At 41.4% G+C, this 13,406-nt stretch overlaps 1 protein-coding gene across 4 annotated transcripts in view; it reads left to right on the top strand.

The window, feature by feature from the left end:
* VPS13A (vacuolar protein sorting 13 homolog A) overlaps positions 1–13,406 on the top strand; it is a 303,373-nt gene that overhangs the window by 143,344 nt on the left and 146,623 nt on the right. For all 4 annotated transcript variants that reach the window (XM_039545239.1, XM_039545242.1, XM_039545240.1 and 1 more), the window contains 2 exons: positions 4,182–4,274; positions 9,985–10,341. In XM_039545239.1, the coding sequence (XP_039401173.1) occupies positions 4,182–4,274; positions 9,985–10,341 (450 nt within the window). The remainder of the gene's footprint in view (positions 1–4,181; positions 4,275–9,984; positions 10,342–13,406) is intronic.

Genomic DNA, 13,406 nt, shown 5'->3' on the forward strand with positions numbered 1-13,406 from the left:
CTCTGTATGTATAAATATCTCCTGTCTGTGTGTTCCATTCTATGCATCCGAAGAAGTGAGCTGCAGCTCACGAAAGCTCATGCTAAAATAAATTTGTTAGTCTTTAAGGTGCCACAAGTACTCCTGTTCTTTTTGCAGATACAGACTAACACGGCTGCTACTCTGAAATAAATCACAGAGAAGATCATCTTCTGGGTCTAGTTTTAGTCTACCATACTTTTATAATGAGAGCAGTGTACCAGTTGTGAATGTTTCAACCTTGGCTCCTCAGTTTGGGAACAGGCTGTCTTAATTTTACAGTGCTTGGGGAAGCAATAACTACAGACAGATGGGTGCTGAGCACTGTGGGATCGGGTTATGCAATATTTCTGTCTGTCCTCCCCAACCTGAGCCTTTTCAGGGACCCTTCTCACGAGCCGCTGCTTCTTCAGCACTTCCAGGCTTTGTGTGCTCTGGGAGCTATGCAGGAGATTCTTCCTTTTCTTCAGGGAAAGGAATTCTACTCTGGTACTTCCTGATCCCCATGTCCAAGGAAGGGTGAGACCTATCTTCGATCTCCCTGATTTCAATAAATACATCAAGTATTTGAGATTCCACATGGTTACCCTGGCTTACTATTATTCCTGCATTGAATCACAATGTCTGATTTGTTGCTCTCAGTCTTCAGGATGCCTAGTTTCCTGTGCCAATTTTCCCAGGCCACAGAAAGTTCCTGAGATTCTTTGTTGCCTGCCAACACTATCAGTACATGGTTCTCCCGTTTGTCCCATCATCAGCCCCAGGCATATTTACCAAATGCATGATGGTGGTAACTGCTTATCTCAGAATGAGGGGAATTCATGTCTTCTCATACCTAAAGTATGGCTAGTGAGAGGTAGATCCGAGGGCCAAATCCTCAGTCGTGTCCAGTTCACGCTGAACCTCTTCGATCGACTGTGGTTGATTTTGAACAAAGCAGTGTCCTGTTGACTACAACTCAAAAAATCAAGCTCATTGGAGCCTTACTACGCTTCATGAATTTGAGGTCTTTTCTCTCATATGAGCGATTCCAGGGAATTTATTGCCTTTGTCTGGATTTGCAATCTCATCCTTTGACTGCGGTCCATGCATACTTGAAGTTACTAGGATGTATGGCAACATGCACTTACATGGTTCAGCATGTGAGATTTCGTCTTCATCCTTTTCAGTCATGACTGAAGCTGGCCTATCACCTAAGCTGCCTGTATTCTCTTCAGGGGTAAGCAAAATGGAACAATGTTGCCAGGGTGTTCCCTTTGCGTGTCTTCTGCAAACCAGAAATATAATCACTGTTGCCTCCATAATAGGTTGGGGAGCACATTTAGGAACATTAAAGGTTTAGGGTTTGTGCTTGGAATGGGAATAATTGTTCTGTATCATTATCTGACATTTACAGTGCGCATGGAACTGTGCCTTCTAGGATCTGATCAAGAGAGCAATGGTTCACATACTAACCAAGGATACCACCATAATATAGTATGTGAACAAGCAAGGAGCTTTGTCAGGAAACAAAGTTTTGGGACTTCTGTGTCAAGGAAGACATAATACCCACAACGGCACACTTACCAACTCTCAAAACCAGTTGGCTGATCATCTCAGCAGGACTTTCTCTGACAACCACGAGTGGTCTCTAAACAGCTGTGGGGTAAAGTCCATGTTCAGGGAATCGGGCATTCCATAGGTTAACCTTTTTTCAGCAAAGCATAACTAGTGCTGTCAATTTTGTTCCCGAGCAGGACTTAGTTTAGGGTCTCTAGCTGATGCCTTCCATCTGAACTGGGGAACAGACCTGATGGATGCCTTTCTTCCATCCCTCTTGCTTCTCAGGTTATCCTCAAACTTGAAGTTGGACCATGCCAGACTGATATTTATTGTGCCAGGTTGGCCAGGATGATATTGGTTCTCTGACCTTCTCAGTCTGTCTGTTTGACCTCCCAGATCTTACTCTCCTTCCTCACCTGCTGACTCAGTACCATGGCCATGTTGTTCATCCAGTACTTCATGCTCTGGATGGTATGTTGTTTGATTAGGAAGAACAATGCATGGAAGCAGTACACAGGATCCTGCTTAATAGTAGAAAACCATATGCTAGATCTACTTATTTGGCTAAATGGAAACATTTTTCAGTTTGGTCAATATCAAAGGGAGCTCAACTCATGTCCGCTCATGTTCATGACATTTTGGGCTACCTGTTACATTTGAAGTCCTCTGGTATGGCTTTTAACTCATTGAGGGTTCACTTGGCAGCAGTCTCAGTTGTTTCTTCATCCAATCCAAGAAAAGTCAATTTTCTTAAACTCCATGGTAGTGAGATTTCTAAAAGATATTATCCACCTCTTTCCACCTGTGAAGGAAATTATCTTGTTGTGGGACCTAAATACTGTGCTGGCTGCCCTCATGGGTCCTCCATTTGATCTCATGGCAACCTGCTCATTGTTCCTCTATTCCCAAAAAACAGCTTTTCTTATGGCTATAATGTCCGCAAGAAGTGTCAGCAAATTACAAGCCATAATGGCAGAATTTCCATTTATTCAAAGACAAAGTGTCCTTAAGACTACATTCAAAGATTTTGTCCAAGGTGGTTTCACAATTTCACCTTAATCAAGTTATTTACTTGCCTTTATTCTTTCCTAAGCTGCACTGAAATGTGGGTGATCAGCATATCCATACATTAGATCTGAGGCGGTGCTTGACATTCTATCTTGAAAGGACTAAACCATTTCATTCATCATCTTGACGTTTTGTCCACTGTGCAGATCAGATGAAAGATCAGCTGCTTTCTGCACAGACTGTTTCCAGGTAGAGAACTTCCTGTATTACCACAGTGTATGGAGTAGCTCAAATTATGCCCTGGTGGACATTATAGGTTCATTCAACAAGAGTCCAAGGGATATTGATCATATTTGTCAACAATGTTTCAGTGTTAGATATTTGCAGGGCTGCTACATGGTCTTCAGTGCATACTTTAACCAAAGATTATGCTATTACTACAGCATATAGGTCACATGCAAACTTTGGGGAGTCAGTTATGCAGGCATTGTTTACGTAGACTCTGAACCTTACCGCCTGCTGGAACTGCTTATGAGTCACCTGAGTGGAATACACATCTTCAACCACGCAAAGAAGAAAAAAATTACTTACTTGTATTTTCACTGTTGTTCTTCAAGATGTGCGTGCAGACCTGTCCTCCATGACTCGTCCTCTGTCCACTCTGCATTGGAAACTCCAGCCTTGGCGTCTAATGTGAAGGAACTGAGTGGGGGTCAGGGCAGTGCTGCCCTTATATAGCCATGGGAGGGGCTACATGGGCCAGAGGGTACAAGCACTGTCCCAGCGGGTGCTACCAAGCCAAGTTCTCTGGCTTCAGTGCACTGGTTGTGTACACACCTGAGTGGTCTGCAGACGTGTCTTAAAGATGGTAACCATTTTTTATGGGGACAAACTTCCAAAGGAGAAATAAATGAATAATCAAATCAGCTCTGTTTCCCTGTTCACCCTTGCAGAGTACACTAGAGCATGGGGGATAATCAGATTCTCCTGCTCACAGTCCGAGTGCAGCATGACAAATCAGTGCAAAAAGACCAGGTCATAGACTTCTGTAGATGCACAAACTACAAAGGGAATTCTTCATCCTTAGAGGAGAAGGCCAGCAGTTCAAATCAAGTTATAGAATCAAGTAGTTATATAATATAGAGTAGTGTCTGTTGATCCACACATGCTCCTTCACTCTCTTCCTGCCACCAACCAAGGAGATAAAGGGCAGGGCAGACCAGCTGACCAGTCTGATTCTGACCCCAAGTGGCAAGCAGGCTGAAGGACCATTGTAATGGCTCTGTGGATCTTACTACTCGAAGAATGGACATTTTCTGGTAAGAATGGGTACTTTTTCCCTATCATTCACTTTTGATATTGAGTGAGTAACAGTCTAGTATGGCTGAAATATTGTTTGTTCCATTTGCTTTTGTTTCTCTCATATCAGAAGGAATGCTAATATTAAGAGTCAAGTTTTTCATTTTAAAGAGCCACCAGAATTATCACTAGTAACTCTTTCCCTTAAATCTTCCTAATGGCATTTTAGAGGAGATATTTTTCTAGCTAAGCATGTATTTTTACTCCAGTTATTATATATTGTTAGAGTTGACCATGAATTCTTTCTTATTCAGGTATTGCAGCCTTGTGATTTCTTCTTCACAATGGTGCAGTCAGGTACTAATCCACAAATGGCTGACCTATCAATTAAATCCTTAACATTAAAGGTAAGTTGAAATGTAGTTTTTGTGTCCTGTCTTCCTCCTCCTCCCCCACTCGCTTTTAAAGTTTTGGTTTTGTTTTAAAATTTTGATGTAACTAAAATTAACACAGTCTAAACACATTTTGTAGTCTTGCATCTCCTGTGGCTTACTATATTCAAACAAAAGAAGAAAAAGCCTTTCACATGTACTGCAGTCATGTCACCTCATTTTTATATGGAATATGGTGACTCATATGATAGGTTTGGACAAAAATCACCCTATTTCCACAAGGTATAGTTGCTTGTGAAAAGAAAGATTTAGCCATGCCACTAAGTTATTAGAAATTACATTTTTTCCTGCTCTTGTTTTAAGCGTGCTACAGTCATGCCCCACTCAGATTTGGTTGCTGTGTATGTATTTTAAAGAGCCACATTGATCATCAGTGGGAGAATTTTCAGGGTTGACAAGTGGCATGCTGCAGTTGTGTTAATTTTCAATGATGCTGTACCATTGTGGAATGGAATCACTTGATGTAACCTCAGTTATGCAAATGATCCTACTATCAGCATTGCATAAATAAACTGGTCACTGTTTAGGTGGCCTGTCTGGTTTGCTTTCTGCATTCCATTCCCATTTCCATACACTTTGGAAACATGTGCACAGAGGACTTCTGGTTTGGGCAACATGATGGTTGTAAGCTATGTTAAAATAAATAACAAGAAATATTCTAGATAATGTCTCAGAATTTCAGCAATCAATAGGTGGATCTGTTCACATCCAGAAAAAATGCCACAGCAAAGCTCTTTTTCATATGGGAAGCAAACCAAAGGGCACTTGGAATGAATGATCTTACACTAATGTTGGCCAAACTGAGTACATTTATCTCATCATGTAACTGCTACCCTTACCACGTCTGAGAAGCAAAAGATAAGTGGGAGGAAACAATAATCGCAGTTGTCAGATGGTGAAGGCAGCCATGATTCTCAAACTTAGTGAAACACACACAGTGCCTATCACATCATCCATTACTTGAGCCTGATAGCCTGATTACTGAAAGGGGAGTGTTAACAAAACGGGAGATACTCCAGGTTGGGCCATGTACTTCTTTCCTCACTCTAACCATTCTCACCCTCAGTCCATGCTAAAAAAAATTCAAGACTTCTGTTAGAGCAGTGGTTACCAAACTTTGTTTCTTCATGAACCACCTTCTTAAAAAAAAGACTTTTGAGGTACCATCTGCAAATTTATCCTTTTTGTATGCATTTGTTTTAGGCCTTAGTAGACTTAAGTATTTCTGGACTCAAGTGCCTAAGGAAGCCTAAAATGTTAGATCAGGGGTAGGCAACCTATGGCATAGGTGCCGAAGGCGGCACAGGAGCTGATTTTCAGTGGCACTCACACTGCCCGGGTCCTGGCCACCGGTCCGAGGGGCTCTGCACTTTAATTTAATTTTAATGAATTTTCTTAAACATTTTAAAAACCTTATTTACTTTACATACAACAATAGTTTAGTTAGATATTATAGACTTATAGAAAGAGATCTTCTAAAAACGTTAAAATGTATTACCAGCATACGAAACCTTAAATTAGAGTGAATAAATGAAGACTCGGCACACCACCTCTGAAAGGTTGCCGACCCCTGTGTTAGATTATAACATCTATTTTAATCATCTGAGGTTTTGAGACAGTGAATCAAAAAGCACAGCGAAGAAGTGATGCCAATTAGTCTTCGTGTTACTTAGATTATAAGAAAAAAATATGTTAAATGACATCTTGATATATTTTGGTATGTCATGGAAGCAAATCAGTGGCATGACTTTTTAATTTATCAAATTTCTGTTCAGAGTTCCTGCTAATTCTTATCAGGAATATAGTTGAACACAAGCCAAACTTCACTATGCTTACCTTTTTACAAAATGTAAATGAAGAAAATACAAAACATTTTGAGTAGCTCTGAGACAATTTTAAGGGTATTCTTGCTTCATAGAACATAGTTGCTTTATGTCAGCTAAGATTTGGGGAGCTTCAACTGAAGATCCAGTCCTACACTGAGATTCATCCTTTACTTGTTTTTAATGGCAACCAGAGCAAAAAATTTAGTCTTGCAAAGCTACGTAGTGCTGAAGGACATCAAAAATTCCAAATCTCTGTCCAGAATCAGGCTAAAGTCCTTTCTTCTTTTCATCCAAAAGTCCCTGAGCTGCATTTTAATGAGTTTGAGTCCACCATCACATGACAGTTCAATCAACTTTTCCTTTTCCTTTGACAGGGTACCTTGTACTGAAAATGAATCCCTGATCTAATTCTCATTTGTTACACTGTCAGGAAAGTATTCATTAAACTTGGTAACCAAATTAAGGCAGTGTTCTCTTATGATCAGTAGTAAGATCATGATGAATTTTCAAGTAATTTTCAGTGAGGAAACTTTCCAAAGCTGGGAGTCATTGGCAGGTTCTCTTCTTCTTTTCATGCCGCATTTTCTTTATCATTGCTCTTGATTTGTTGTGAACATTAAAAAGTATAATTTTCATTCTCTGTAAGCTGGCATTCAGTTTCACACACACAAGAAGTCAGCTTATAGGCTAGTCTTGACAGCTATAATTCATCCGAAAGCAGTCAGCACATTCAAAACTAAAATCATTGAGGAAAATTTGTGCCTCTGAATGGAGTTCAGAGAGACAAGTCAGCACCTTCCCATGCATTAGCACTTCCCATTTCATTGCACATAACTGAAAAGCAAATGTGAGTTCAGTGCTCATGGTTGAATAAAAGTGACCACCTTTACAGTAGGATCCTGAACAACTTTCTGATTGACTAGTGCCTTGCAGTGAATATTTCAGTGAGTAAATTTAGCATTGGACACCACTTATTTAATTTTTGTCAAAACACTGCCAATTTTTAGTCGCTTCTCATGCTCCATCAGAGCACACACTTGATACTGTTTTCTCACTCCAACCATTTTCTGCAATAAACTCAGTTTTAAAATGTATTCTGCTGTTGTACATCTTGACAAATCTTCTTAAAACAAGAATTGTTCTTTAACTGTAATTTCTGAATCAAACCATGTAAGAAACGGAGCAAAATTAGTGATACTGCTCCTTGCGCCTAATTTCAATTAGAAGAATTTATTTTGTTTACACATTCTATGAACTTTTCCTTTAGTTGAAAAGCCATCTCTTGAATTCTTCCTGATATACTATTAGATAAACAAACAATATCAAGCTGTTTTGCAGCTTTGTCCTTTGTCCTTTGGATTGTTGGCTCAGAGTGGGAGATGGAGAGATGAGGTAAATCATCACTGGAAGTAAGGGGCTTTACCTGGGCAGTAGGCAGCTTCAGCTCCAGTTCACCCATGTTCCGAGGCTTCAGATTCACAGTTCCCCCTGAGTCAGGGTTTTTTGTCAGTCTCATTGCAGGCCTCGGCCTTGTTGGAGAGTCTTTTCCACTCACCACCTGCTCTGTTCCCTGGACACTCAGCAGCTTCTTTATGTTTACGGGATTCCACAGCCATACTTCTTGAAGCTGGGCTGTGGTTCAGGGAGGCCTCTCTAGCCCATCACTCTCCCTTCTGGTTCCCATTCCAGGGGCCTGTCCTCCTGAATCTATGCTTCTCTGTAATTCTCTTCTCCCAGCTCTCTGCTCTTTCTCCCTTCTTGGGAGTCACCTAACAGCTGGGTTTTATCATATTAAGGAGGTAGCAAGCTGATTTAACACCAGGCCTCCATTCTTCTGCTAATCTGCTGATCCCCTGAATAGCTGTTTTTTCAAAAAGGGGCCATGCCATGAATTTAGGGGTTGGCTAGCCCCAGGTTCCACTACTGTTTGAAAGCGAGAGATCACCCTGTTACAGCACACTACTTCCAAGTGAACTTATCACAGTTTGAGAATCTCTGTAGTAGTGGCAAAAACCTCAGTTCTATGAAAGCAGTCATAAGAATATTATTGTAATCCTTAGTGGACAGCTGTAGTCTGAGCTTGAAACCCCATTGCAGAATCATGATGTGTTGTAAAGCTGCTTGAAATTTCATTTTGGAACATGCCAAAAGTTCTTTTCAGAATTTAGTTTGACATTGTTTCATGACAACACAAACAAGAAGATGTTTTTATCTAGGAAAGAAGATAAAATGTTTCAATCAGTTCTAAGTAGTAGTTTCCTTTAATGATTTTTAAAATAAAATAAATATAGTGTATTTCAACTACTATTTTATATTATGACATGTCAGTGGTACTAATGCATATTCTGTAAAACTAATGTAAAAGTGAAATAAAACATTCTGAAACAATTTCAGAATTCAGAAATGTGCTTGTTTTGAAATTTTTTTGGTAATCATCAAAAGAGAGACACTTTTCTGAAATATTTCAGTTATAACAAAAATGGTATTTTTAATAATAAAAAAGTCAATTTTTTTGGGAAAACATGCTCTAAGACCTTGTTATTACAGTACCATAAATGCGGGGTCCTCTAAATCACTCTTGGGTCATCATCTGGTTTCTTGGTGTTACTTATCTGTCAAAACAAGCAAAGTGGCTCATTTGTCCAACCTGGAATTTTTCTGTGGTTTTTAAGTCCCTTGAATCTCCTCTTTGGACTTCGATTTCGCTCTAGTATCTGTCGGTCAGAAACGTGTTTTCTGCTGGCCATTATTTCACCTCAAAAGACCACTGAGATATCAGTCTTAGACAAGCATTATTATGTTTTCCACAGTGTTTGTCATCCTCATTCCCATACTTTTCTTGACAAAGGTAAATGTAACTTTCCACGCTTTCCAAGAGATTGTTGTCTTCCTTTTTGTCTGAGTCCTCAACGCCATAAGAAAAAAATGGTGGAATTAAAAAGACACTAGAAAAGTGGTTGAGACTTACTTGAATCAAATTTAGAAAATCATGTTTTTCTTAACTTGAATAGCTTAATAAAAGAAACATTTCAGATATCTGTAATAGTGCAAAAATGCTAATTGCCAACATCTTACATGGCATTGTGAAGGCCAGTTTCAGAGGGGATAAAAACTCATGCAAAAGGTTCCGCTCCAGTTTTATGGGATGGGCGGTATTGGCCAGCACAAAAGAAATCTGCAAGGCTCTACTTAGTCTTTTTTCAAAGCCTTTATTCAGTACTACAGGTATGATCTGTTTTTTATTCTACAGAATCATCCCTTGGCAGGAAATAATAGTCCCAAAGTAAACTACATAAGCCTTGTCATTGAGAAAGGGGAAACTCATTTTCTGTAATCTATAACTGTTTCTTTCCCTCCCGATTATGTCTCCATACTGCTCACCACATTCCATTTAAAAATGGGAAAAAGATCTGGAAGACTTCTAAAATTATTTTCTGGATTTGAACTCTCCTCCAGTCTGCCACATCTCTGAAGCATGTACATAGTTATGTTGTTTTGAGGTTACTAGGTAGAGGTTTCAGTCTTACACATATCTGAAAGCTGTTCTGGAAGGCAGACAGAAGGGGACTGGCTTAACCCCAAAGCAAGTCTGAACTGTCTTTAGTGTATGGAGAGAGAGAAGTAAAGCATATGAGTGCTAAAATGAGGAAGAGTCAGTCCCAAAAAGAAAACAACCAGGTGCTGTAACAAATATTCATTATAATTTTGAAACTGAAAGCAGTAACTAGTCAGTTCAAGAGATTACTTTAAAAAGTGGTTATTGATACTCCATATCCCTAGTTCCATGTTTTTTCCATATTCCCAACAGCACTGAATAATCAATTTTTTTCCCCTCATAGGTTTCACCCATTATCATAAATACAGTGATTACTATTACATCGGCACTTTCTCCAACTACAGAGACTTCAGAAGAAGAGATCAGTCCAATTCCTCCAGACCTATGGGATAAGAAAGATATAAAAAAATTAAAAATGTGGTTTCTTGAAAAGTCAAATGAAAATGAAAATAAAAATACAGCAGCTGAGTTGGTTCTCACAGGGGAGACATTAAATATGAGAATTGAATCAGTCATTGTAACTCTTGAAGCTGGAGTTGGTCACAGAACGGTACCTATGCTTTTAGCAAAGTCGTCGTTTTCCGGAGAAGTCAAAAATTGGAGTACGCTCATCAACCTCCATTCCCAGCTTGAACTGGAGGTAAGGATATAATATGACACTTTTCCCAAAGCAGATGTACTAAAGATTATGAAACTGACTTGTTACTTAGACAAGGCTTATGAAAGAAACTTTTGACAAGTAAAGGTGATATTTTTATCTAGCAGTTAAACTTCGGGGGAAATGGGGAGTGCCTTGTGGAGCACAACCTTCCATCGTTCACTATGTGCAGGGTCCCTTGTACTTCACTGCAACAACCCTAAGTTATGGAGCAATCCTAAATTCCCTGACAACGTTAGTTTATTCTATCACAAAGTTACTACCCTTCATTCCCAGCCTCCTCACACTACACGCAATTGTGGCTCATAATTGAAAATACTTATTGACATGAAATTCATCAGTTATTTTAGATAGGAACTATATTTGAGCATGGATTTTTTTTGCTATGTTTGTTTGCATTCCTGTAATGCCTATAGATTCAACCAAGATCAGTTTCCTATTCTGCCACGCACTGTGCAAACATAGGTGATCCATACCTTGAAGAGTTTATAATATAATGCCCCACTCTGGCAAACAATGCCTATGCTTAACTTCATAACTGTGAGTAGTCCCACTAAAGTCAAGTTAGTGTTTGTGGGATTGGGACATACATAGACAGGACAGACATATAATGGGAGAAAGAGATGTAGAGTACAATTTTCAAAAGTTCCTAAGTCTCTCTGAAAATCAGTGGGACTTGATTTAGTGTCCTAATTCACTTTTAAAAATGGGTTTTAGGACCAGATTATTAAAGATATTTAGGCACCTAAAAATTCAGATAGATGCATATGGGATTTTCAGAAGTGCCTAGATATGTAACTCCCATTGATTACAGCAGGAGTTAAGCATCAGTGCTTTTTTGAAAATCCCACTGGGTGCCTGTGTGCACCTTTAGGCATGTAAATACTTCAAAATATTTGACCCGTAGTACTTTGAAAAACTTTACTCATAACCTACAAGCAGAGTAGTTTGCAGCAACATCTTGAAAGAGCAACTGTTGCTTATGAGCAACATTTCCCCTGTGAACACTTTCCTTTCTGTGAATTGTCAACGCTCCCATAACAGCAATAACCACTTACGAGCAACATACCAAAAGAACACTGATATGTTGCTACCTGCCAATCAGCAATGTAGGGGAGAATCCAGAATAAAAACCGTAGAAAACAGTCTATCATCATTATTTCAAGGTCCCTACTGAAATAGCTTATATAGCTGCTTCAGTCTCTGGCCCCCAGGCTGGCTCTGCCCTCCACTTTCTGCAGCCCAGCATCTCACACAATTCTGGATATCTAGGCTGCTCACGGAGGTAGATCAGTGTTTTGGTGCTGCACATACTGGCCATGTGCCCTCTGCTTCTGCTTGCCACTAGATTCTCTGCGTTCACAGCAGTAGATGGTGGTTTCTATTGCTCCTACCCTTCTCCTTTTTTATTTTTTTCTGACCAGTTTTTGGGTAGGGGGAGCAGTGTTCTCCCTCTTCAGCATTCCTCCTCCTTACTGGGTCAGTTAACTCTTGGGGGTGTAACTTACCCTAAGTATCGGCAGCAGTGTCTCGCTGCCAGATACTCTGCCCCTATACAGTCATAACAGAGCAGCCAAGAAAGCACAGGGTCAAATCACTGCTCTATTTGTGAGGCAGCCTTCCCAGGTTTGGCAGATGATGAGTTGTGCCCAGCCTGCACCCAGCCTTCTGTCCCTAACTCTTCTATATCCCAAGGCTGTGAGTTGGATAGGCAGGTGGAGTCCCCTACCCACCAAGGCAGCCATGATTCCAACAGGGAAAAATGGACAGGGTCCCCAGTACAGAGCAGGGAGAGGCTCTAAAAGTGAGGAAGATTCTTCTTCGAGTGCTGTCCCTGTGGGTGCTCCACTGTAGGTGACGGTGCGTCCCGGCGCCGTTGATCGGAGATTTTCGGTAGCAGTGCCTGGTCAGGACGCATGCACTCAGTTGGTATCTCCCGTCTCATTGGAATCTTCCTGAGTGCGTGCGTCTCGCACCTTCCTCAGTTCCTTCTCAACCGCCCTCGGCCGAAGATGGGACTCGGAGCAGTGCTGATCCTCTTCCCTGGTTTTTGAATGAAACAATTACATAGAAATAGTTAGTTAGTAATATCCTAGTTGTTTCCCTTCCTTTAGAATAGTTACTTAGTTTAAAAAAAAAAATTCCTCAGGTTTGTCTCTCACTGAGACTCTCTCCCCTGGCATTACTAGTTCAATAATGCCAGGGGCTTCAGGATTCAAGGAATGTGCTTCCTGTCAGGACTTTATGCCAATGTCCAATGGGCACTCGCGCTGTGTGAAGTGCCATGGCGAGACACATGTCCCTGCCAAGTGTGTCCACTGCATGAGCCTCAAAATCAGGGCTCGTCCTGACAGGAACCTGCCACTGAAACTGCTTCTCATGCAGAAATCCCTGCAGCCGCCTCTGGAGACAGGTAATGGCAAACCCTCTCCCTCACGCTCCCCGGCCAGGTCCGAACGACCGGGAGCATGGCTTCACCCTCTCTGGAGCAGATGCAAGAAGCATTGCAGCTGCCTATGGAGCAGGCCAGTAAACCCGCTCCCTCACGCTCCCCTGCCAAGGCAGAACCAACCGGGAGCATGGCTTTCACCCTCTCTGGAGCAGAAGCAAGAAGCATTGCAGCTGCCTATGGAGCAGGGCAGTAAGCCCGCTCCCTCATGCTCCCCTGCCAAGGCAGAACTGACTGGGAGCATGGCTTCACCCTCTCTGGAGCAGAGGCAGGAAGCCCTAGTGTCTCCTCTCAGAGACACTCAAGAGGGTAATTGATCTCCTGCAGAGTCTTTACCCTTGGTGCTGTCAGCGCCGAGAGCAGGCAACTCTGACCGCCCCTGCACTTTACAAGCGACTCTCACAGGGCTCTAAAGCAGGGACCCGACTTCCCGCAGCGGGAAGCTCTCCTCGGCACCAATTTCTCCAGCACCGACAATGGACCCAGTGCCAACAACGAGTTCCACCTCCGGCACCGAGCCTGCCTGCTACCCCCAGCAGATTCAGACCCTCTGCGAGGCGCTCTCAAACAGCTCTCGGCTTCTGCCAAAGTGAAACTA

The sequence above is a fragment of the Mauremys reevesii genome, linkage group 6, assembly GCF_016161935.1.
Source record: "Mauremys reevesii isolate NIE-2019 linkage group 6, ASM1616193v1, whole genome shotgun sequence".
Classification (NCBI taxonomy): domain Eukaryota; kingdom Metazoa; phylum Chordata; order Testudines; family Geoemydidae; genus Mauremys; species Mauremys reevesii.